Below are 26,618 nucleotides of genomic sequence, written 5' to 3'. Positions count from 1 at the left end.
TACTGAAGCAGAAATCCCATCGATAATGGAAGGAAATATGACACTTTCTTTTGTTTGATTCAGTTGTTTCACTTATATTCAAGAGTTAAGTTGTTTGCTTTACAGAGAAGAGAGAAGTAGCTTTATGCATTGAAAAATGAGTCTGCAATCATAGTTTTTGCAAGCAGAGGGTTCCAAACCTCAGTGGAAATATCAACATATAATACCGAGAATGTATAAGGAAACTGATAAATTACAAATTGTATTTCTTAATCAATCACTCTTCACTCTAATCTCATTTAGTCGTAACTTTAAAAATAATCAAGTATTTTATTTTAAACTTACTGCGTATGACAAAATTCCATAATCCTTCCTTAGCTTGTGAATTGTAATAATTTTCCAAATTCACTATTTTGCAGTTTGAATTCAAATCATAGAGAATAGAGAAATTAAGTCAATTTAATAGAAGATAATATTGGTACTTAGCAAAACCATACGTGGATCTGTATGAGTTTATTATTTCCATTTGCAAAAACATCGATTTAGTTTAGTTTGTAATTGTCAGGGAAAAATGTAAATTTTGTCCTGGAAAACCTGGAAAAGTCAGGGAATTTCATTTCTGCGTGTTTGTAGCCACCCTGAGTAATTAAAGTGGAGGATAGGTGGAGTGATGCTTTTCTCCAGTTAAGAGAGTTCTCGTATAGTATCCCCACCACTAGGATAATTTACATAGGCACATAATATGCTGTCTTTAACGGCACCCCTCGTCCATGTTTTCACGCTACAATTTCAAAATTTGAATTGTATGAAGTCTTTCCAGAAATCTCGACCCCCTATGCAGGTGCCCTTGTGCTTAATATCCAATCGAACAGAAACCAATGTCATTCTAAGTTTCGTTGATTCAGATTATAATCCAGTACCGCCTATTGACAAATCAAAAACCAAATAAGAATTAAAAGCAACGTATAAGTTTTGCCATTTAATGACCAGTGACGTATAAAAATAGAAATAAATAATTTGTTTTTATTATGTAGATACATATGGGACTCTGATTAAGTGCACTAAACTGAAACACTATAGGTATTATGATGCTTTCGGATCTTAAGAAATATCTATTGAAGAAGTGGATTAAGGAAATTAAGAATTACCAACTATTACAAAATTCAGAACCTCGCAACTTACTGAATTATCATGAAAGGTGTGCTATTCTTGGTTTCTATGTAGGATTAAGAATAAATTCATTTTTTATTAAAAGAATTACCATTTGTGCCTGAAAACAAGGTCTGAATGAAACAACAAAAAAAGAATGCACTAATAAATGATAGCATGAAGGATGTAGAAAGTTGCTATCTATAGCCGAAATATTATTTAATTATCCTGAAAACTAGACTCTTAAATGAGGATCGTCGACCAAATAACTTTTATATAAGTGATTAAAAAGAAAACCAATTTTGACATTTGAAGCAGGTTTTATGTAATCACTTTGCCTATGCATTCTTTAAATTTCTTTTTGAAACTCAGTAGTCTAATCTTGTTTGCTCAATAGCCTTGATGCCTGACTTTTACTATTAACAAAGTCTCTATTAAAAGGCATGATCTCCAGAAGATGATAAAGATTTCTGCTGTTATACAACCAGCATAAGCACGTATTCTTCCACGATAATCTTCCTGTGGGTTACTTGAAACAACAAATAAGCTTCTTCTTACCTCCAGAAGAATAAATCTCTCTAGAGACTCTAAGAGATACCTGTGATTCCTAGAGCAGCATCCCTAGAAGTGATTCCACAAGATTCAACCGTCACCAGGAGAGTTGAACATAACTTTCAACTGCACTGCCTTCGTGCAATGAAAAATCCAAATAAACCCGGCACATCTGCGTACATATTGGTGACGCGGTGAAACACGCACAAAAGACTTGGAAAAAGAGTGATTTCGCCAATAAATTGTAGTGATTATCATTTAATAAAACAATTATGGTTGAATCGGTTCTACAGGATCGTGACACACTTGCACAACATTTAGGCATACATCTTTAAATGTCCCCCACGCAATACAAATTCCCCAGAAACTAAATTCAATTCTTTGAACTGACGCCTTTTTCCTATCAAAACTGCTATTCTGTTTGTCTCTACAATGACGGCTTATCTTTTTCATGCTCAGAAAAAGAACACAATTGTAGGAACTCATTGCTGAAAGGCTACATGTAAACACTGGATGCAATGCCACTATTGTTTGAATGTAACAATGTTTACCTAGTGCTCCAAGATGGAAGATCAAAAGGAATAACGGTGATATATTTTCTTTGAAATCTTGTTCGGAACATTGGTCCCTGTAAAGGTGCATGCACTTTAACTTTCATCGTATTCTACATTAGCACATAATTTGAAATTCTTTCCTTATTAGTGGCTGCTGCACCACAAGAAAGTTTCATTAGAATTATCTATTTTGTGTGTGCAGCAGTTTCTCTTTTCTTAATTATTTTATGCATATCTCACATGCTTTTGGGGGGCTAATGGCTGGTTCTGGTGGGGGGGGGGGGGGGGGGCTATGATAGAGTCCACCACCCATTTGTCCTCTTCTGGTTACCTTCTCATCTATTCTTCTACTTCTCTCAATTATACTTCCTAGATATTTGAAACCCTCCACTATCTTCAACTCTTCCTGTCCACCTTTATTCTTGGTACATTTCTGGCTCTGTTTCTTGTTATTAGCACCTCACTCTTTTCTGAGCTGAATTTCATTCCTACTCTTCTAATTTTCTCATTCCAACTATCAAGCTGTCTCTGTACTACTTCTCCACTGTTTCCCCCATATTACTAGGTCTTCAGCGAACAACAGGGCCTTCATTATGGAAAAAATCAGAATTGTTATTAATTCTGAATCTAAATTATATGGCAAAGAAAATTGTTATCCCTTAATATTTCTAATCTACTTTATTAAAAGTTCAAATCGAGTTCTGATTAGGCTATCTAAGCATAAAGTGGACTTAACACAAGCAATAAATTTCACTTTCTATTGATAGCATTTTAATATTATTAGAGCTAAGCCAATGCCACTTTGAACCAATACTGATCGAAAAATGCTGGTATTTTATACCACATATCATCAATATACAAGGAATGTTTCACTTGAACACAGTGTTACGATTGATACAGACAATTAAGATCCTCTATCAAGGACGACGAATGAGTAGATCCCATGTTAAATTGATGTTAATCATTTTCTTTGACTGTTAGAGAATCAGAGTTTGTGTTGCACCCCCCCCCCCCCTTTTTACACCTCCATCACGACATGGTGTCATAATTCCCAGCATGCCCATCGCAAGTTCATGAGGTGTTGCCAGGTTGTGGATTATGGACCACACTACATCATGAACTCGTTACTTAATTGTCGGACTGTGTATTGTAACAACCTCTAGCTGGTAGAAACCGTTACTTGGGAGTGTAACTCCGAAGGGGTTTAAAGATGTGGATAGACACTCGCTTTTCTCATATTCACAAACGTTTATTTGAATGTCTTAAGAATTACAATTAGTGCACTTTTAATGTTAACTGATTATGTATATCAAGTTACTGACTTAGGAGAGTAATCTAAGGTGCCATCAACAGACAAATAAGGTCCATCATACCTTTTGGTCTAGCCACAGCCAATAATCTCTCGATAGGTCAGCAGTTCCCCGTGCCAGGGATGCTCAGGAACAACAGGATATTTATTTTATGTTTTAAGGAGTTTTTAATAGAATTCTCTGTCTACTTGTCAAGTTGCCCTACCGCGTGGCCTTTCTAGAGTTTCCTTATCACTGTGACTATTTTCGCCTAAGTTCATTTATTGGCACGTGGACTCACTAGGTCAGTTGGCAACCTTACAGCTTTGTTGGCAGCTGAAGGGCAAGGCTGACCTTTGGAATGTTTCCAATGTCACACGTGTTGTTGGAGACCTTGGCACCTCCACACTGCAGAGCAGCTGACAAGAGACACGTGTAGATTACGTCATATGCTGTTGATTATTGGGAGGGTTAGGTTCCTGTTGGCATTGAGCCAACCGCTGGCTGTTGCTCATGTGCTCGTTACAGTATGTTTTGTGATTTTATCTCACTTTTAGCTTCAGTGATTTGGTTTATTTTACTTTGCTTTTCTGCCACTTTTAGGCTAATCGCAAAGATTAGGATGAGTGATGGTATGATGAAATTGATGGTCGGACACTCAGAAACAACATCCATGCCAAGGCCAAGATTCGACACCAGGACCTCTGGCCTTGTAGCTTAATGTGCTAACCACTCTGCCATGGAGGTCGGCTAACTTTTAACTGATACTGATATCCTCACCAATGCTGATGCTTAAACATTACAATTAGAAATCAGTACTGGCTCACCTTTTTTTTTATTATGCAATGAAAAATATATTTTGTTATTTCTAATAAGTATTACATTTCACACATGGTGTTTCTGTACAACTGTTTCACAGTAAACTTGTGCCAATAGAAATACTTCAGTTTTTGTTATGTAATGTGCTTTGTGACTTATTGCAGGTTGTGTACATAGTTTCAAGGAAGTGTTTGTTTCATTCAGTATCAGAGGAACTAAAGAAAAGACTGAAGAGGATGGGACTGAGTGTGAGAGTGTGTACTGGAGACTCTCGGGTAAGCAGAGAAACCATTCACAAGGCCCAGGTGCTGGTCACTTCTCCAGAAAAGTGGGACATTATCACGAGAAACTGCAAAGGTGAGCAAATAGCAGTTAGTGTTGCATTCGTAACAGAGTTGAGCTTAGCATTAGAAACAGAGAGTATGTTTTCAAGTCAAAATGTAGGATGCTGTCATTCATAGTGAATACAAGGGCTGTTACAAAAGTAATGATAATGAGACTGGCAAAACTGTAGTGAATCATGTGTTAGCAGATAATGCATCTGACCTTGGATGTTTGCCAGTGCAAGTGTGGATGGCAAAGCATGAGTAGTGTTATGCCTGCCTACGGTCTGTAAATTAATTGTGTTATAGTTAAGTGTTGTAGAATGGAGCGTACACTTGAACAGCGGAAGAATTGAAGTGTGTCAGGATCTGATTAATCGGATTGAGATTGATTATGATGGGTGACAAGTCATAGGTGCTTGAATACGACCCCGAAACGAAACAAGGAATCCGGAGTGGCACACCCCCTCCTCCCCCATCCAAAAAAGAAAGAATTAGAAAGTCAAATATCAAATCCATGTTAATGTGTATTTTTTTTTTATAGAGGAGGGATTGTTCACAGAGAGTTTGTTTCTTCCAGGGCAGACAGTTAGTGATTATTTTTACCGTGAGTTGTTTGATACTCTGCAAAAGAGTGTAAAGTGTCTGCTCAGACATTGCCAACTCATAGATGCTGCAACAGGATAATGCTCCATGTGACAAGACTCTCTGTCACTGAGCTTTTGACACAAAAAAAGCATTCCTGTGGCTCCACAACCCCCCCCCCCCCTTTCTACTCACCTGATCTTAGTCTTGCTGACTTCTTTATTTTCCCTAAATCGCCATTATGGCAGTATCTACAACATCCAACGAGCTGTGACACTCACATGGGAAAACTTCCAACAGTGTTACCAAAACTGGCAGACATGTCTACGATGATGTGGATTTATGAACATCTTCTGGTGTACAGCTGTTCCATGCACAGTCTCATTACTTTTCTAACAAACCTTGTATGCATGGAATAGAAATTGAATAGTTGCAACTATTTATTTACAAGTGATACAAAATAAATACATGTTTCAAAGCTTTGCTGTCCCTTGATATACAGGGTGGCTCAATAAGTCACTTAACACCCTCAGTACAAGGCCACTGCGCCATGGAATTTGAAATTGGCAATGACCAATCGTTATCTGGCCAAGGGGGAACCACATTGACGCCACCCACATGGTCGGCGGCCATCTTGATGTCCGCCATCTTGAATTCAACTTCAGAATTTTAAATGGGAGAGGGGTCGTGCGACATATTAAAATGGGCTAGTATCCGATTAAAATAATGTGCAATGGCATGCGAACGTCTCTCCATAGTCGTCACTTTGATCTTGATGCATTACCGAAGCGCTAAACAAATTTTAAGGCATTTTTCTAACACCTCGAAAAGGAGCAAATTGGTACAAGAATTCAGTCATAACTTTTTACTGGTTAAAGATACGTCGAAAAAACCTTCACCTTTGCATTTCTCTTGAAATTCTAGCCCATATTGATATGTCGCATGACCCCCTCCCCATTTAAAATTCTGAAGTTGAATTCAAGATGGCGGACATCAAAATGGCCGCCGACCGTGTGGGTGGCGTCAATGTGGTTCCCCCTTGGCCAGATAACGATTGGTCATCGCCAATTTCAAATTCCATACCGCAGTGGCCTTGTACTGAGGGTGTTAAGTGACTTATTGAGCCACCCTGTAGTCACCAGTGTTGTGTGCAACCCATTGCCATTGATGTCGAAGGCATAGGATACCTGTAGCAGCATCTGTAGAATTGATAGAGCGAATGAAGCAGTCTGCTGCCTGCAGAATCTCGGGAACTGTTCTGCAAGGTTGTGCTGATCCCTTGCAAGCCTCTTGGAGCCATTGACACTATCATGCTGTACGACCTATGTCGCACTCAATCTTTATACAACTCCACTGTTCTTTGTTTTGAAAACATGGTGACAACACTGCAATAGACCATGAAAAGCTTCAAGACTTACTACAATAGACAGACCGTCAGCTAACACAAGGTTCTGTTCTGTTCTCGTCACTGCACATGCACATGACGTGGAAAGGGAGAGTCGTTTGCTCGCTCTAAGATATGCACTTAACATATGGTATGAGCGATTTTTCTTTGTTCCGTCACGTGGCATCTCTACGGCAGTGTTACCACTTTTAAAGTTCTGTCCCATTTATATGCACAGAAAAACCCAGATTCTACATTCTTGTATTTTACATGTGACCATGTCATGAAGTCGACAAAAACGTCTCTCAACACTTTTGCAGAGTCTAAAAATCCTGGAAATTATGCAAATTTTTCTTTTATATTCCACCAGTATTTTATTTTTTGTTTTATGTGAAGTATTTGTGACTTCATTTATTTTATGTAATCCACCTATTACATTTATTCTCCCGTGATTCTGTATTCTTGCCTTTAAATGGATGATTTAAGCTGTGCTCGTCTGAATCAAGGTAAGTTGCAAATGCAATAAATTGGAAAAAGATGGTGTTTGTGTTGGTCATAGGGAGGAGGATTAGAATGAAGAGGCAGAAAAGCAACATAAAGTTCAATGCAGAGTACATTTTTTAGCTGCAAACATCTCTCATTTCTCCCCATTGTAATGGTACAGTCACGGACTCTTCTGGGTTTGTGTATCCCATTGAAAGTGAGTACTCATTACAATCCAGAACTGTATATGACTAGAAATAACTTATATTACCCCCATTATTTATCTAAATTTTGGATGAAGAAGAAAGTAATGTATTCAGTGTTTCACCAATAAAAAAATATTTTTGCAGGTGATGAGCTGTTGTTGGATTCACTTAAATTGATCATCTTTGATGAGCTCCTCCTGTTGGATGGAAATCGTGGACCAGTCGTCGAAGCTCTGGTGGCGAGAACACTCCAGCTGGTAAGCAAAATTATTTTTAAAAAATCACATTGCTTATTTGCAATTTGTGTTAAGCTATGCATATGTAGATAGCTGTTAAACTACTGAAATTTCCTAGTTTAGTATTTGTAGAGATGTATCGATGTGAAGAATTTTCCAATACCAATTCAGTATGAAATATACCTGTACCGATATTCTACCAATCTTAAATAATTTTGAAAAGTCTCCATTAAGACTGAATAATTCACTCATTCCCTTAATTGATGTGTGTAAGCATGTGTCCACAATAAGTTTTCTTGGAGAAAAATATACTGCCCATTTATATGTTTCATAGGAAGGAATTATACTCTTATATTCATAGAAGTGTAAAAAAATTGCATAATTTTATACTACATTACAATAAGAGAGTAAAATATAAAATATACTTACAAATGGTGTCTGTTCTGAATTTCTTCCGACGTTTTGGTCCAATTTCCAGTGCCTTCCTCAGGTATTCCTAGAAGTTTAAAACATCATAATTTTGATCTACAGTCGCCGCAATGGAAATCTTTACATTTGAACACAATTGATATCTTTACATGGTTATCGCACGTGCCAACTGTGCCATTGTTATACTACGTAATAAACAAAGTGGGAGGTGTCTATAATCTTGTGATTGTTCAGTGAACAACAGCCGACAGTGTTGTGGTTATGCTTTGGCTAACAGTCTTAACAAGGGAACCAGAGAAAAAGGAGTCCCGGTTGTGGTATCCAGAGCAAACAATTTCTCTGTTTTACAGAAGTGTGCAGTTTCATCATTTCGTTGTGTCTGCCTAAGAAGACAATGAGGAGGAAGAAGTTGACAATGGAAGAGAAGACTCGTGCCTTGACTTTGCTTCAACAAGGTAAGTTTGTCATTCATGTTGCAGCTGATTTGCAAGACAGGCTATTTACGACCTTAAAAAAGTAAGCTCCATGTCTACCACTTGGCGTTGTAACACTTAAATGGAAAGTAGGAAAAACGTTGCCACGAACCGACAATATTTTTTTACTTGTGTAAATATTTCCATTGCAGCGACTGTATTATTTACCACGAATATGGCTCTGTATCAATGAAAAACCAATTTGCCAACTGGCAAGTACCCTTGAAACATATTGAATTTATAGAGTAAACAGTTTATTCCTTAAGTAGTGATATCACAGATTTGATCATATTCTCATGGTTTGCTGACTATCCATTTGAATGTACTTATACTTTGATGTTTTTGGTTTGAGCAATATCAGGATGAAATTCCATTTTTAACCTTTATCGAAAGGCTAGGACAGCAGTAATCTCGGTAGTTGTAAACACCTTGGGGATAACTAGCCATGTGCTGCTGGCATTTCTCAAAAACCAGAGAACATATTTATTTAAGATAATCAAATTACATTGCATTATGAGTACTGAAAGTTTGTCAAAAATGGGTTTTATTTTTTGATTGGTTAAGAATTTTAAAGCATGGTGTTTTCATACACATGGGAAGGTTGTTTTTTTTTTTTAAAAAAAAAAATCATAAATTGAGTACTCTTTGTTGTAGAAAGTTTAAGTTTATCTTATTTTGGATGGAATGGCTAGGGCTTTCACAGGAGTTACAGTGTTGACATCATTTCAATACAGATGCAACTGGAAGAAGAAAAAAAAGGTACTTTTCTCAAGAAATATCATTTTGGAGAACTTTCGTGGCTCTCACATGTTTAATTAGGAAAAGTTCCAAAATGTAGCACTATTTTTATGCATCAAGGACTTTAGTGACACATCTCTGCTTTGTATGCATGTCCATGTTGGAAGTGATTAGGCATAACTGCTTCTCTGCTCCTGACTGTCACCTACAAAACATTTACTGGATATACACCTATTACATCATGGGTAAACATTATAAAATAGGAGGCATTACTTTCAGAGCACCCCTTCCTTGTATAATAGAAATGCCAAATACATCATTAAGTTCAGTAGACAAAGCCAAGTTGATTGGTAATGCTAACAATAAAATGGAATCAAAATTAAGGGACAATGAACTTTGAAGTGCGTACCAACAGTGAAGAAAAAATTACATTATTGACAGTCTAACGACTGTCACATGTTCTTTCTTCTGTCACCTCAACTGTCTTGTGATGATGTGACTTACTACTGGCTGTAGCTACTAACCACCTGTTTATTATTCCTCAGTTATGTGAACAAGTTATTCAAAATTTGTTATGTTGGTTATGAACCGTGATTATTGTGCTAGTACAGTGGAACCTCGATTTTACGTTTTTTAGGGGAACAAGCTGAAAAAACTTAAAATGCAGGAAAATGTATAACCGAGGAAAGTGTCTTAACAATTTGCTATGTTGGCACCATCAAGATTGAGTATATAATGCGGGAAAGTGTAAAATCAAGGAATGTAAAAAAGGGGTTCGTTCCACTGTATTTGTTGATTGTATATTGTATTTTTTAAAGTAAATAAATATATGCGCAATTGCTTTGCTATTTTTTACAAACCACTGTGTGTTTTCTAGTTGTTAAAGGCTGCATTCAGTTGTATAGAGTATGAGCGTAAAAGTAGACCATGGATAATGAGCCATAAGTAACAAGCCACATGTATTTGGAAATGTATGTAAGAACCATGGCCACTACAATGAACAATGCGGCCCATATCTCCTCGTGCCATCAAGCTCATCCAGGCAGACTCATCTTCTAGTTACTTGAGGGTGTGATGTTTTATCATGCTGACAAGTTCATAATGATAAGCTACTGAACAACACAACATGTAGGGTATAAATGTATGGTGCCTGCTGGCACTGCTGCATTGAGCCATCGAGGTAGCATCCTGCATACTCTCGCCTCAGTGGTGTCGGTTACGGAAGGCTTTTCGTGAAGCTGTCCAAACCAGAAGTAGGAAGAAAGCCCAGTTTATCTCTCACAGTTTGAACATTGACAATCATTACTACACTTAGACACATTTTTTGCATGTGATTCCTTGATGTGGGCCACACCTAGGTGCGAACACAAACAAGTGCATTTTGTATGATAGCCATGCTGTGATGATAATGTGAAGAGTTTAATGTATTGCACAGAATATGGGCCACATGTCTTTCAAAGGAGTTCACTGTAGCAAGCATGGAGGAGAATAGGAACCATTGTCCAAGTAGAAGACTGGAAGAGGAAAGTTCATTAGAAAGTTACTGCATTTAATCAACAGAAAAAGGCCAATAAGAAAGGTAGATGTCTGTTGATAACACATTTGTGTGTGTACGACACAAATGGTTACACGTAATCTAATTTTTTTTTTTTTTTTATCCTTCTAGATGAATCCTGCCACATTGATAAAATTCCCAGCATGGTCCTTTTATGGCATGCCAGACTGAATGTGACGTAAGCCAGAGTATTTTTTAGCAGATAATGAATGATTGGATTCAGCGTATGTGGTTCTCGGAGATGCTGGAGGTTCGTATCTAGAAACCTGATATCTCTTTTAAGCCTGGATGACATGTACAGGCTATTTAATGGAAAAGTGAGAGCTTTTGAGTCTACAAGAATGTGGTTCTGGTACACAAGATGATCCAATCTGCTGGGATCTGCATATGTTGTTCCGGGAAGGAAAATAGCCCCAGAAAGACCGAGGCGGAACTTTTACGGAAACCCCAAAGTGAGGTGGATAAAAGGATGGCCCCTCCTCTTCCAACTTTGGGAATTACTACCAAGACATGGCAAGGAAGACACAAAGGATTGTGGGAAACCTTCCACTGTGCCATCACTTGGCAATGACTCATAATAAAATTTGGTGTATTAAAGAAACTAAGGAAATAAAGATGCATTATGAACTTGTTTGCATGTATTATTTCTGGTATCTGCCTTTTTTAGATGAAGTGTACCTTTATGGGAGTTACTATATTATCAGCCTTCTTTGGATCACAGCTGGGCTAATTCTTTTTGGGATTGTGCCTGTGTCTTCCTTTTGTGCACTGAAAGCCCCTGTACAACCTCAAGTTTTGTCTTAGGATACTTTAGCACTCAATTTTGTTTCAGTATTAGACACCTGAGTATAATGTATATTCAGATTCCTTGTGAAGGAGAAGGTTAACCCAGCTGAAATTTTGAAAAGTTGCAAACACAGTATCGGGAACAAACAATGTCACAGGCAAGAGTGTGCAATGATGTCAGCAGTTTGGCAAAGAACAATAGTTGGTGATGAATGAAGTACATGGACCCATTCATCTGACTTTCATGTGGATTTTATGGAGAAAGGATCAGAATTAATGCCTAGTATTAATGCACATTGATGAATGATGCCGTACGTAATGCCATGTGCAAGAAAAGACTGGGAATGTTGTTTGAAAATTTAATTTTTTACCATGATAATGCCCTACCCCACACATTCAATTTGACAGCACTGGGGGGTTTTGCTCCATGTCCTTACACTCTGTGATTATCAGATAGGTTTCAACTCCTTATAGAGCATATGTGAGGGAAGAAATTGAATAAAGTTGAAAGACTGACAAAAAAGATGTTGCACAGTGGCTACGACAGCAGTCAGCTTCATTCTATGTGAAATGATTCAGGGAACTGACACAATGACGTTAGCGGTGTCTGCATGCTCGGGGGGAATACTTTGAAAAACTGGTGTAGTTTGGTGCTTCTAAGACTTCCCAATTTTTTCCTAGAAATAAACGTCCCAATCAACCTTGAATGGCTCTCTTAGAAAACTTAAATTTATTTAAATATTTTGGAGTAATAGAAAACTAAAATAATATCAGAAGAAATTAAGAAGAGAGTTACTGCAGGGAGTAAAGGATGTTATGCCCATTAATTCCTGTTATCAAAACATTCCAATTTGAGACTATATAATTCCATTATAAAATCAGGGTTGCCAACAGTGAACAAAAATTCCTGATTTTTTAAAGAAATATAATGCTGAAAATTTTTGGCCTGATTGAAACTAACAATGGAGTATGGAGATGAAAAGCAAATGAGAAGATCAAGTTGTACTTTCAACACATTGAGCTGGAAGAATTGCATGGATTGGGAACAGAAAGAATACAACAAGACAGTAGCAAAGAAAATAACCTTTGGAAACCAGTCTTGCCAAGACCAAAAGGAATCGCTGAGAACTTTGAAGATAAGGAATGGGAAAAGGTGTGCACAAGACAGAGCAATGGATGAAAATCATTAGCAGGTCATGGCTCGGGAGTTGTAGTGCCAAAGGAAGAAGAGGAGTAGAGAAGCATACTAGACAAAGGGTTGCCAAAGCAGAAAGATAAACATATTTGATGCAGACCAATGACTGTTACACTTCCAAATAAATAGTGACCGTATTCACATAGCTGTGTAAAATACTTTGATGATTCCAACGTTGATGTTATACACGAAGGTCAGGGTTATCCCAAACATGTCCTACACAGGTAACTCGAATTAAGAACAATACATGTTTTAGTCGAACAAAGAGAAATCGCAGGGAATCATCATAAATTTACAACTTGTACTGCGCTTCCAAAGTCAACAGTGATATTTATTTTGATTCAGACATTGCCAAAGAAAGAAAAAGAAATGTGTCATGCTAGAACAAAGACTGAAGCTATTAATCAACAAAGTATCAGGGCCACATTTTATTGCTTTTACTGTTCAATGCCCAAGCGGAATTTGTTGCTTTGGGGTCTACAAGGTGTATTCCATTTCCAATATTTTGAATGTAAACCAGGGGATATACGGAACAAAGTTACAAAGTTATTGAACTAAAACACCTCAAATGAAACTATTTCAAGTTGTGGGCATTATGTTTCATATTATTTCAAGTTATGTTCATTGCTGAGTGTCTGCCATCCTAGGTCATAATTCAAATATTGTGAGAGTGTTTTCATTTATGCGAGCACAATGAACTGATGAGAGAAGTACATTTCTCATAGCATCCGCAAAAGGTTTGGTACTGGTTCAGTATAATTTCAGAGAGTTTGGCTGTTCAGAGTTTCATAAGTATATTTTGACTAATTTTTGAGAAAAAGTTGCTCCTCTGAGAAATATGACTGAAACCACCTGTAGTGAGAAGTGTATTGTTTAGTAGTAATTACAAATTCGTCAATTCTGTATTTAAGAAATTACTAAAATATCATTATTTTTTTTAAAAAAACTGAAAATGTGTTAATTTTATATTTTTGCTAACATGTTCTTCTAATGTGTATTATTTACTGTGAATGATGATGTGCCCTACATGTTGATTTAGAAAAAATCCTATGTTTCGGGACAGTATGTCCTACTTTTCCCTTGTAGTGATTTGGTAACCCTAATAGAGGTGGGTGACCAAGAGTGGGCCCAAAATCAGGCTCGCCCACCCGGTCAAAATATAAGACAAAAATTTTGTGACGAAATTAAAATGAAAGTGCAAAGATAATGATACATATAATGAAACCACCTTATTTGGATTGTGTAATAACAATGTGAATACCAGAATACGTTTTCATTTGAAGATGAGACCCATCCAAAATCTTTCACAACTATCCACTGGCCCCTGTGCCACTACTGGTTATACATTGTATTTATGGATTGAAGGTTGCAATAATAGGTGATGCAACTGAGTGTAGCTCATTTGGTAGTAATTTGTTACAGTTCATGGTAGGTGTTACAGGTGTGAGTCTTACAAAATGAAATACCCTCCCTTGATTCCCAATTTACATTTTTCCCTTGCTCAAATGATACTCAAGATTCTACTAAGTATGGTGTCTTTCATTCAATGTACTCGTACATAACAAAAAACATGGAACTCTTCCCAGGATTGTAACACAGTATGTTGTGACAGAGGTGCTCATCCCCCAAAACGCGTCCAAAAAAAGTAGTACATATTTCCATTTATATAATATTCTTGATGAAAATTATTATGGCGATTAGAGTAGACTATGAATCTATTAACAAAAGAAACATAAACATATATAAAACTGCTGTCTCTTGGAGTACACTGAATCTTAGTTATTTGTCTATTTTACTAACTCCGTGTCCTTTTTATGTTCTTACACTATTAAGGGTGTGTAATGAGTAAGGTGACCAGACACTTACGTTCAAAAAAAGAGGACAGCATGGCGAAAAACGACAGTCATAAAAAAGTGGGCACCGCAAAAAATGGCAACCCATTTGCCATTACTCATAATTAGGGCTAAGATTTTTATGACCTAAAAATCACCAAAATATGCAAAATAAAATATGCTCTTATGACCTAAAATTGTACAAAATATGCACTATAAATTGAAAAATATGCCCTTATAACTGGACTGTTTCAAGCATCAATATCTAAATGCTGAGATATTTTCACATATGTACTATTTTTAATTCACTTTATGGGCCCTGAGTTTCAATGCACAATGAATACTTTCTGTAAATTTTCAAATAAAAATGAAAAAGATTTTGCTGCAGTCCAAAAAGAAAACCTTGACTGAACATGGGAGTAAGAATGAATCCACTTCGAAAATGACTGTATATTTCTTGAAAAAGCGAAAATATGCTGAATATGGCCGAAAATCCATCAAAATATGTTCTATCACGCAGAAATGGCCAAATATGCTAAAATATGCCCTTAAAAAGCACCTTAATATAATTAGTTCCTTCACAATATGAATTTCTATATGTTTAGGGAACACATCACCTTACCCAAAAAAATATGTTAAGTCATAGCATATTTCATGTCATGAAAATCCTAGCCCTACTCATAATTTAATGAATATAAAAAAAAATCTTCCCAATACTTTGCTCACAGATACTTTTCAGATGATCTCTTTCTATAACTTCCTTTTTACCTTTAAGCAAAGAAATCAATCTTCCAATCTGTTATTTAACAAATGACAGAGAATATCTACAGTTTGAAGCACAGAATTTTATTCCTTTTCTAATTCTTCGATATTAGAATGAAATATCCCCACAAGTGAATGCAAATGTAACAAGCAAGATTTGCTTTAACTTATTTCCAAAAAACCAAATTAAAATTTTAGGTAGTTTAGATTGGGTAGAGGAATATGATTTTAATACCACAAACATTTCTAGCACTCTTTCAACAGCAGGCGAAAGTGACAGCCACCTTACTCTCCTCCGTGGTGCAACAGCCCTTGAAGGGTCAGGGCCTACCAGAGTGGCTTTTCATTGGGTGACACGTGGTCAGTGCATCGTATCCCATCACCACTGTTTTCTGGTTTTCGGACAGCCATCTTACACTTTACCTTATATTTGTTTCTTCCATCCTTTAAAAGCTGGATATTGCCGGTCCCCGTGACGGAGTGGTTAGCACACCATGCCACAACGCCAACGGTTCCGGATTCGAATCCCGGCCTGGGCATGGGTATTCTTTGTGAATGTCCCTTCATCAAAATCATCCTATAATCGCTCATACCCATCTTTGCAATTAGCCAAAAGTGGCAGAAAAGCGAAGTAAAATAAACCAAATGAATCAATTGAAAAGGAACTGCGTTCCAGCAAAGGGCGAAGCAACGAGTTAGAATAATACTAATGAGAGCAATGACTCAGTCGGGAAAGTGATCGTGTTCAGTTCCCAGATGCTAGGTGAGCATTGCTCGAATACTTAACGCACCCCAATTGATATGGCTTAAATGATGATCGTTATATGTGGAAGCATTCTCTATGCAGCACATTTGCTATGGTCGATGCTATACTCTTTCCAAAAAAGGAGGACATTTACCGATTTCTAAGAAATCTGCCAGGATGCCGGACAGACACCTAAAAAGGAGGACATGTCTGGTCACCCTAGTAATGAGTGGTCCTTTCTGAAGACACCCAGTTGCCAAAGTCTCACATAGTACACCCTGGACTGCATTTTGCAGACTAAGGAGTCTAGCATTGGAACTCGGCCAGTATAGTCCTCTGTGGGGGTCATATTTTGTCATCCATATAGATGGTGAGGCACGAAATGTCATCCATTGAAATATGGTTTGTACATTGTTTTTTTTATACAAAGTACGTAGTGCAAATAAATTTGATTGCACATACTACAATGTGGAGAGCTAGTCAGTATGCAGCACATGTTCAATGTGTCCACTTTCTTGTCGTAGAACCTCTTCCAGATAGACTCTCAGGTTATTGACAACTCTGCGACACAAATCCTCTCGCAATCCCTGGAAAAAGGTAATGATGTTGGCTTGCACATTCTCTGTAGTTGCAGCTGTCTGTAGGTACACCGTCCCCTTTAGTTAGCCCCACAAGAAGAAGTCACATCGGTTAATATCGAGGTGGTGGGAGCATCACATAGCCCCACCTTGAAAACATTCTGGAAAATGATTGGGCATTACACGAAGGCCAAACTGGTTGTGCAGAAAGTCCAAAACAGTGTTTGCTGTATGCAGGTGATAAACCATAAACCACTGCGTTTTAATGGGAAGTCAGCTTGCTAAGAACTGTGGAAGGAAACTGTTGGTAAACATCTACAAGTAGCATCCATTGTTAACAGTATTGTTGAAAAAGAATGTTGCAACAAACTACAGCGGGGGCAGGCAGGGTGCCTATACATTACATTGTTACAGGCTGCCATCTGTTGAACCATACATGAAACAAGCTGCCTTGTATGAAAATATAGTACTCCAACCCCAACAGTATGAAAAGTATACACCATTTTCAGTGGATGACATTTCATATCCCACCCTGTATGTTTGTAATTGTTCCGTTATTCATTTCATCTTATCACCATTCATCCTCATCTTCGCAATTAACCAAAGGTGGCAGAAGAGCGAAGTAAAGTAAATCATTCATACATATACACTAATGGGTGCTGGATCTACAGTTTTACATGGAATCCAAACTATGGTACTAACACTCTGCCTATAAGTTACTATTCGTCTGGTTTGTAACAAGTATTAGAATGGACAAATAAAGTTTAGCATGACATTCTTTGTTGTTCTCCAAATTTAATACCATAACTGACAATGTAAGGTAAAGCTACTCCAAGCATTATAAATGAACACAAGCTGATGTGGAGGTAGGACCCTACATATTCATGATTATGACAATTTATGAAGATGGTGTGGTCAGCACCATGCTCCAGTTGCCTGTACCCACCTCCCAGTACCCATTTATTAAGAGTGGGTGAACCCCAGAGCTTTGTGCATAATAAGGTTGGAAAAATTTCCCAATCTTTAGATCACCTTCCCCTGGAATTAACCTTGATCTCCCACATGTCATACATCCAACCAACTAGACCACCGCAGCTTGTATAATAATGTGGCTGTTATATTTTATTAACCGAGTATCTTAACATCTCTAATCTTTACAATGTTCTAAAGAGCAATTGTAATGCTTGAGTTTTAGGTAAACCGTCTGAAGTCAGATGTAGGTTTGAGTCTATCATGGACATGATATGAATGTTCCTTCATTTTGTGGAGGGCCGTGGAAACAACTGCCAGTTCATCAGTTTGTGCCTGGTTACAACATTGCCAAATGACCCCTTTCCAAAATTGGGGGCCAAACCACTGTCTGACTAATGAAATGATGGTTAACCTTGGGATTCGAACAAGGATCCCCATAATGTCATGGGTCCTGCATATTTATGTGAGGCCCATCATTTTGTTAATCATACACTCATCCCCACAACTAGAAAATGGTCTTAAATTTCCAAAAAAACAATAAATCATTTATTATATATTGAAGGTTAAATCACTTTCACCCCCTTACAAAGCACATCATGATACCACCCTCTGAGATCTCCTCATGTGACCCTACATGTTACCCACCTTTGTTTAACACACTAGTTAACAGTCCTCCTCTGTGGCCGTGCGGTCTAAGGTGCTTTGCTTTCGATTCCGACTGCAAGATGGCTTGAGTTCGAGTCCGGCTGGTTCAGTCTCTGGGTTTTCAGCCTGTGTATAGGACCGGTGGCCACACACCATCGTGATGAAATCAGGGAGCTACGAGTGAGTGGCGTAACCTGGTCTCAGAAATCTATAACTGCTGAGGGTTTGATGTGCTGACCCCACATCACCCCATTACTAGTTGAAGATCTCCACACCTGTGGGTAGGATTGTGGGAGGGGAGACTGGCAGTCAGGAGATAGGCCAAGTCCCTTCTAGGGCTGTAGAGCCATGGGTTATTATTAATTAATTAATTAACAAACCTTATGCTATGAAATATTTTAGTTTATCTGTATGACAATAAGACTGGGTTACAAGAGAACCACTGTATTTCTAGTAAGTAATAATTATTTCAAAATAACTGTAAGTATTTATTCCCCTGAAATGCTTTTACGTGTGGTGCCAAGATGTCCATAATATGTCTCTGTGTGTGTGTTTTCCACACATTAGTTTTCATTGGATTTTCTCTGAATTTTTTAGTTATTTCTAAAATTCTCTGTAGAAAATGAACTAAGACAAAGATATGTTTTGTGGTGTTTGCTGTTTAACATTGCTTTAAAAAAGATTATACCAGAAGCTGAAGTGCAAATTAGAGGAACTATATACTGTACGTCAATCCAGATAGTAGCATATGCAGATTATGTGAATATAGTTGACGATCTTTGCATGTGGTGAAAGAAGCATTTCTGGCCATTGAAAAGGAATGAAATAGGATGGTATGGTAGTGAATGAAAAGGAACCAAGTGCATAGCAACTGGTAAAGTGCACAGATCCGTCCATAACAATGGCTAATTTCACCTTTGATAAAGTGATTCCTTCACCTATCTAGGTCCTGTTGTGAAATTGAGAAGTAAAAAGGCAAGTCTTATAACAGTGGACTACAGACATATTTTAAAAGAGTATAGTGCTGTCAAGAAGAACTAAATAGACCTATGCTGCAGAAACATGAGCCATATCAAGGAGAGATGATCCCTTGAAAGATCCCTTGAAAGAAGGATATGGTTGATATTGAGACCAGTGTGTGAGAATGGCAAATGGAGAAAACATTTTTATTAAAGAACTACACAACTTATATCATATCATGAACCGACAGCTATTGGTGTAATAAAGGTGGCAAGGTTAAGATGGGCAGGAAATTAGATTCTCCTCGCTAAGAGATTGATGTTGGATAAACCATGTGGTTAGAGGAGACAATGCGCACCAAAATTAAGATGGGTGGATGGAGACTCCTGTGCAGAATTTGGAAAGTTATCGTACAGAGTAGAGATGGACATAAATCACAGAGGTGGTCAAGTGGACAGTAGTACCAGAAGAAGAAGAATTTCCAAAATAATAAAACAAAATGGATACATTCTTGGTATGCTGCATATAAGGGTTTTAATAACTGCAAATATCATTGTACACATTCCATACCTTTGCCATTCACTCATATTACAGCCGTATTACAAATTAACATGACAAACACTCTGGCAACATGGAGGTTGTCTTATTATCATTGTAATACAGAGGTTGTTTCCGATCTATGGTGACGAAATTGCACACCTCTTGCAGCACCACGAAGCGGGAAGAGAACAAAGCTGCCAGTCGTGTTGGACCGTTGACTGTGCGTGACAGGTGTGATCAGTGCGTATCAGGAAGAATGCCGCTGAAAATCAGTGCATATTGGGAGGGTTACATATCTGGACTTTCCGAGCAAAATAAAAGCAACTTCAAATTTCTCCGCAAAAATGTTGCATGGCATTTTTGCAAACTCCATGAAAGATCAAAATGTCAGAAATGTATCGGCTGGTATCGGTAAGTAAATTCAAACTGATACTTTCCGATACATCGGTATCGGCTAGCCCTACTTTTAATATGGTGAATAAAGAAAAACCTAAAATTCAAAGTTTCCTTATAATGTACATTAACAATTATAATTTTGTCATACAGGCAGAAGGTTGTATAATTGTTCCAGTTATATTAAGTAACATGTTTTTTTAGTGTACTTATAAAAGTAATACTTGCATAATCACCCATGTGAACTTCTGGCTTCTGTCCAAAACCAGCTCTTTTGCATTCAGTGCAAGATGACTCTCCTGCTTGTCCTTAATCTCAAAGTGAGGTTTTTAGATTTCTTTTTTAAAATTTGTACAATTAAAACAATGTATGAAGAGCAATAGACTTTCGTATCAAGTCTTACGTATTTAATAGTTCTCCAAAGAATGAAGTTGCCAAAATGACTGGCACACCCAGTTTCAGATATACAGTAACCTTTCTGGCTTACATAGATGAGTAAGTGCCACGATATATATAAGTTTCTGAGATAGTTTCTTCTAAATCATTATAAACATGCAACATTGTATTAGAATCTAAGGGAGCTGTCAGATGAAGTGTTAGCCACAAGCAACCCTCGTCACTTTCAAAACAAACCTACAGAAATAAATGCAACCTTTTGTACCAAAGTGGCACATACCACATGTTGTTTGCATGTAATTTTGGCTGAGCCAGTTTCTCAATAGCATGTATTATATCACTTTGATCTGGTGGTCGCGCACACACAAGAAATGCTTTTTGACTGACTGGAGTGGCCTGGGTCACTTGTTGCTTCTGTCTGTAAGCTCTGTAAATTTTAACCCTATCTGTGTTGATTTCTTGAATGTCCCATTGGTAAAATTGTGGGAACTTTACCTACATGGTACTTGAGTGCACAACTCCACTCCACTAACCTGGAAAGCCTGAAACAATCTGGGAAATTGACTTGTAATGGAAATATTGGGAAATTTTAAAAGTAATCTGGCAATATTATATGAGGAGGTACCCAAAAAAAACAACTGAATTTTGTCACCTTGTTTTAATTTGACCGTACATGTACATGTTGTAGGTACATTCAGGTAAGCATGTCTACTCTAGTCACCTTCAAAGTTTTGCCCATGTGCTTTAATGCAATTGTCCCTACGTTTTTCCCACTGTTGAATACAGTTTCGAAACTCCTCTGGCGCAATACTCTTCAAGGTTCTGTCCGTAATGTCTTTGACCTCATTGACGTCATGGAATCGCTTCCCTTTCACATTCTTCTTCATCCGCGGGAACAAAAATGTCACATGGTGCTAAATCAGGTGAGTTCGGGGGATGGGGCACAAGCACCATGTTGTTCTTTGCCAAGAACTGTCACACTGACATGGCCATGTGGGCTGGGACATTGTCATGGTGCAGTAACAACATTCCACCTCTCCACAGTTCTGGACGCTTCCGTCGAACACTTTCACGCAATCTTCACAAGACATTCAGGTAAAATTGCTGGTTCACTGTTTGTCCTTGGGGAACAAATACCCTGTGGACAATCCCATTCACATCAAAGAAACAAATGAACATTGTTTTCACATTGGATCGAAATTGACGTGCTTTTGGGACGTGGTGAATTTGGAGTCTTCCACTGGCTGGATGCTTGTTTTGATTCAGGATCGTACCCATAGCACCAGGACTCATCCCCAGTCACAATTCGTTTGAGAAAATTTGGGTCCTTGTGCAGTTCAGCCTTCAAGTCGTGACAAACATTCACTCGATTCTTTCTCTCCTCCTCTGACAGCAAGCAAGGCACAAATTTAGCAGACACCCGTCTCATATTCAAATCGTCAGTTAAAATGCGCTGGCAGGTACTCCAGGACAACTCCACTTCTTCAGAAATTTGCTCGATGGTCTTTCGACGATCTTCATTAATGGCATCTCAAACTTTTCCAATGTTTTATTCATTTCTGCCTGTCGAAGGACTGCCAGGCCTTGGCAAGTCTTCAGTTGACATGTCACCATCTTTGAACCGGGAAAACCACTCGTAGACTTGTGTCTTTCCCAAAGCAGCTTCATTAAAAACTTGGCGAAGCATAAGAACTGTCTCAGCAGCCGTTTTTCCCAACAAGAAACAAAATTTAACACAGGTCCTTTGCTCCTTGTGGCCCCCCATCTCAACAATCACTCAAAAATCGCCAGACTCTTGTCGCAACACCACAAACAATGCAACACTATGAAAGAACCGCTTAGCACAGAATAATGCCAACTTGCAGATTGATGCAAGATATCCCATACTAATGACACCTAGCGGCACAAGCCGTAACTACATCGGTAATCCGTGCAACATTATGATTCCATTTTTTTTTTGGTACCTCCTCGTATATGGTAGTGGCATCATACACTTAACATACATGGACGTACTGAACGTAATACAAAAGTTGACATAATTTTTTATGGTCTTTGTCAGTTAATAAAAAAGTTATGTGCAGTTATGCATTACTTTTGGTACAGCCCATGTATATTTATAAACAATAATTTGCTACAACAGATGTTCACATGCAAAAAAAATTAAACTTAACAATATAGATTCTACTAAAAAATACTGTGAACTGAGTTCAGGTTATTTACAAAACTACAGAATGGACTGGATATTCATTTTAAAATACTTGAAAAAGTCGCAGATTGTGTAAACCCTGATTTTGTTAATTCTTTTGAATGAATATTAAATTTTAATTTATATGCACTGGTTTTATTAAAGAAATCAACCTACAAATTATCCCCAAAATATCCACGGACCTGCCTTAAACCCTGTAAAAATGTGTATTGTGTTCACATTTCTTTATTTCTTTTTAAATATGATTTTTAATTATGTATGTTTTGTGTGTGTGAGAAAAAGAGAGAGAGAGAGAGAGAGATCTGGTTTGTGTACTTATATTTTGCATATACATTCAAGGGTGGCAACTCACCGGGAATTCCTTGAATTCTGGGAATTATGCGTGATTTTTTTTTTCCGTTGACGTGAATAATTGCAACTTCTATTAATCCAAATTCCATTGAATTTATACATATTTAAAAATTCACTTAGGCAAGTTTTCCACAGTTTAGCTTGTATTTTTATCGAGGAAGGGAAATAAAACTGCGTGGAAAATAAAACAGAATTCTCTCAATCCGTTTACTTTGTTAGTGTCCATTACAAAACAATATGTCTGACAGTCGGAAGGTTATTGCAAGATAATATATCTTGAACTTGATTACTTAAATTTGAGTTTGGAAATCTTGTACAACCAACAATTTTTTGGTAGATTCGAGTATAGAGAGATGGTTCAGAAGGAGTTGTAATGAGTGCGTATAATATTGTGTGTAGCAAAAAAGGGCAAAATGCTGCACACATTACAAATTAAATATTTGTGTGTGTATGTGTTTGGGTGGTAAGAAGTGGTAATACGTAAGGTTGAAATAAAGAAAACATCTGCTTTTGTCCTTGAATTTTTGGAAAGTTTGTCTTGAAAGCTGGGAATTATACTTGAATTTTAACATTGCCCTAGGGTAGCCACTCTGTATTCTACCCTAGGGTAGCCACTCTGTATTCTAAACCATTTTGTAATGCTTTTTCACATTTTTGCCATTCTTCTTTGTACAACTGTGTCCTGAGTTAGGTGCTAGAGTAGCCCTATTCTATGCAGCTTTTTTCTTTCTGTGCAGAATTCATCAGAGCAATGAAGCCTAAAAAAATCATTCTTCTTCTTTGATGAATTTCATATCAACCAGTCCCTACTTTATATCGTAACCATCTAAAGAGAATATATATTTTTAATGTTGCAGATGAAACCCTCAAGAAATGTTGTTCGGATTATTGGATTTTCCACACCTGTAAAGAATTACCTGGACCTTGCATCATTCCTTCATGTGAACCCTGAGACTGGGCTGTTTTTGTTCGATTTGAGCCTGCTTCAACTTCCATTCACTCAGAGTATTCTGGGTGTGAAAAAATTGCAATCAGACTCCATCTGGAATTCCATTGTAAATACTTCGTATGATATTGTGATTCGTGAACTCAAGAGAAAGAAGCAGGTAAGTAAAGAAGAGTTACTCACCATGAATCTGAAGTTGATGGCAAGTAAATTTTTTTTTGTAGAGTTTGAAGTTGATGTTGAACTAGAAAAAAATTTCCTTTTATATTTCTTGGTTCTTTTCGTATTTGATACTTCAGAATTTTTGCAGGTTTTTTTGACATTTTAAACATTTTGGAAGTTTCAAAATTGCATTTTACCCATTCACTGTCTTTTCTTTTCACATTGGCTCGAAAGTTAACAACTTAACTTTTGTGAATGGTTTCTTGAAGCTTGTATACACACAGTAATATTTTAAAGAAGAAAGAAATATATAAAATGTAATTTTAGAAGAAATTGTAAACTTTTATGCTCCTAATATTAAAGTGCCAGGAGTGACAGGAGTTAAAGGAGCTGCTGCGGCTTCTACACGTTGAGATAAACGAGGTGGCCTGCCTTCCAATGACTGACCCTTATACATGAAATATTAGCTATTTCATGTGAAGCGGTGCGAGTGAGAGTCATGTGAAGGGGCTTGCCCTCCAACATATCATGGAAACCCCTGTGATATGTACAACGTGCTCCACGATACACTGTTGATCCTGTTGAATGATGTCATTCACACGTTGGATGAGGTCATCATTTGCGACAGTGGCTGATGGTCTAGGCCATGGATTGTCCTGCAATGACGCTCTTCCTTCGTGAAACCTCCATCTCCACTCCTTTACCTGCAACAGAGATAAACAATGTTCCCCATACACTGCCGTAATTTAATGCTCAATGTCTTGCATACTGCCACCAGAAAATGCACGACTGCTTGCTGCTCTTCCTTCCTGGCCTGCATGATATGCTGGATGGCAAGTCTCTGGATGTGTGCACTTTACATGACTCACACTTGCCATGCTTCACACAAGCCTGCGAAGCAACTGCCATCAACCGGAGGACAATGGAACCCCCTTCCAGTGGCAGGAGTTTCGTGGAGCCGCGACATCTACATGTTGAGATAAACGACTGACTCTTATATATGTATACATTTCATTAATAAATCACATCTTGAACAAATTGAGTTTTTTATATCACCCTAAGCTTTTTTCCCTAAAATAGTGGGAGATTTTTATGTTCCCCATTGGTGTCCATTATGGAGAAGTTTCACTGTACAATGACTGTGGTTACCTGACAAATCAGTAAGAACTGACAAATTTTGATTTACTAATTAAGGTACTCATGTTTTCTGCGAAGCTGTTTTACATTATTTTCTATTAATTTCGGTAGCCACTACACACGTCATCATGCACTACAAACATGAACTGAACATAGATAGTGGTCAGGCACACCACACCTGGCTTCCGTTACTGCAGCAATTAACACCGGTAAACAGCAGACAAAATATACGCAGACATACAGGCGACAACAGCACACCTAGCGGTGATTTAGGAAAAAACAACAGAAATGCACCAAGCAACAATACAACGAATTCCAATGAGGATGGTAGCAGTGACTACTGAAATTAATAGAAAATAATGTAAAAGAGCTTCGTGGAAAACATGAGTACCTTAATTATCTATTACCGCATCTCTCATTCCCATAGTATGAATTGATTTATTACATGTTGCAAACCATATCATACCATTTTAAAATTATGCCTACCTAAATGGATTACCCTGTATATATTTATTTATGTTTCTTAATTTTGAGAGACTTATAGTAAATAAATGGAAAATCTGTCAAATGAAAAGAAAAGGGAAAAAACATGACATTAGGTAGGTATAATTTCCAATTTTTTTTAATTTGAATTAATATTTAATTCAAGTAATCAGCAATATTAAAATGCATTTTTTTAATTGAAATGTTCATTAATTATATATGCTGGTATGTTCCTTTTCATCCATAGGTAATGTTGTTCGTTCCTGAACAATTGGAAGTGGTTGAAACAGCAAGAATGTTCAGAAGTCTTGCTAGGGATTACAATGAACTTTATTTGTTCAAGCCAAGGCATTGTTTCGGTGTGAGAGTTGAAGCAGATAGGATCGATGATAATGAAGTTGCTGATTTCATCCTGCATGGCCTCGTTATTCGTCATCCATCAACTGACTGTATTTGGTAATTTATTGAATGGTTAATATTTTTTAGATTATCTATTACCACCCCATATAACTTTGAAGTATATGGCACTTTGCCACTCTATAACTGTGAACTGGAAATTTATTTAAACATTACCTGGGAAAAATTGGAAAAGTCACGGAATTTGTTTTGCAAAAATGAGTTGATTCAGATGTTATATAAAATATCTATCTCTCTCTCTCTCTCTCTCTCTCCCTCCCTCCCTCCCTCTACCCCTCCCTCTCCCTCTCTCTCTTTACACATCCTAATTAATCTAACAGTATGAGTGAGTGACCAAAAGTAAGTAAAGAAAACCCCA

The 26,618-nt window shown here is 37.5% G+C and overlaps 1 protein-coding gene across 1 annotated transcript in view; it reads left to right on the top strand.

The window, feature by feature from the left end:
• Positions 1 to 26,618, top strand: part of LOC145988904 (activating signal cointegrator 1 complex subunit 3-like) — a 209,003-nt gene that overhangs the window by 90,700 nt on the left and 91,685 nt on the right. Inside the window, exons 9-12 of the mRNA XM_083124197.1 lie at positions 4,507 to 4,699; positions 7,468 to 7,580; positions 23,973 to 24,221; positions 26,091 to 26,299. Coding sequence (XP_082980323.1) covers positions 4,507 to 4,699; positions 7,468 to 7,580; positions 23,973 to 24,221; positions 26,091 to 26,299 — 764 coding nt within the window. The remainder of the gene's footprint in view (positions 1 to 4,506; positions 4,700 to 7,467; positions 7,581 to 23,972; positions 24,222 to 26,090; positions 26,300 to 26,618) is intronic.

Source organism: Lepisma saccharinum, chromosome 6, assembly GCF_977018435.1.
Source record: "Lepisma saccharinum chromosome 6, izLepSacc3.1, whole genome shotgun sequence".
NCBI lineage: Eukaryota > Metazoa > Arthropoda > Insecta > Zygentoma > Lepismatidae > Lepisma > Lepisma saccharinum.
Note: the sequence above shows the minus strand (reverse complement) of the source record. Positions and strands in the feature narration are given on the sequence as shown.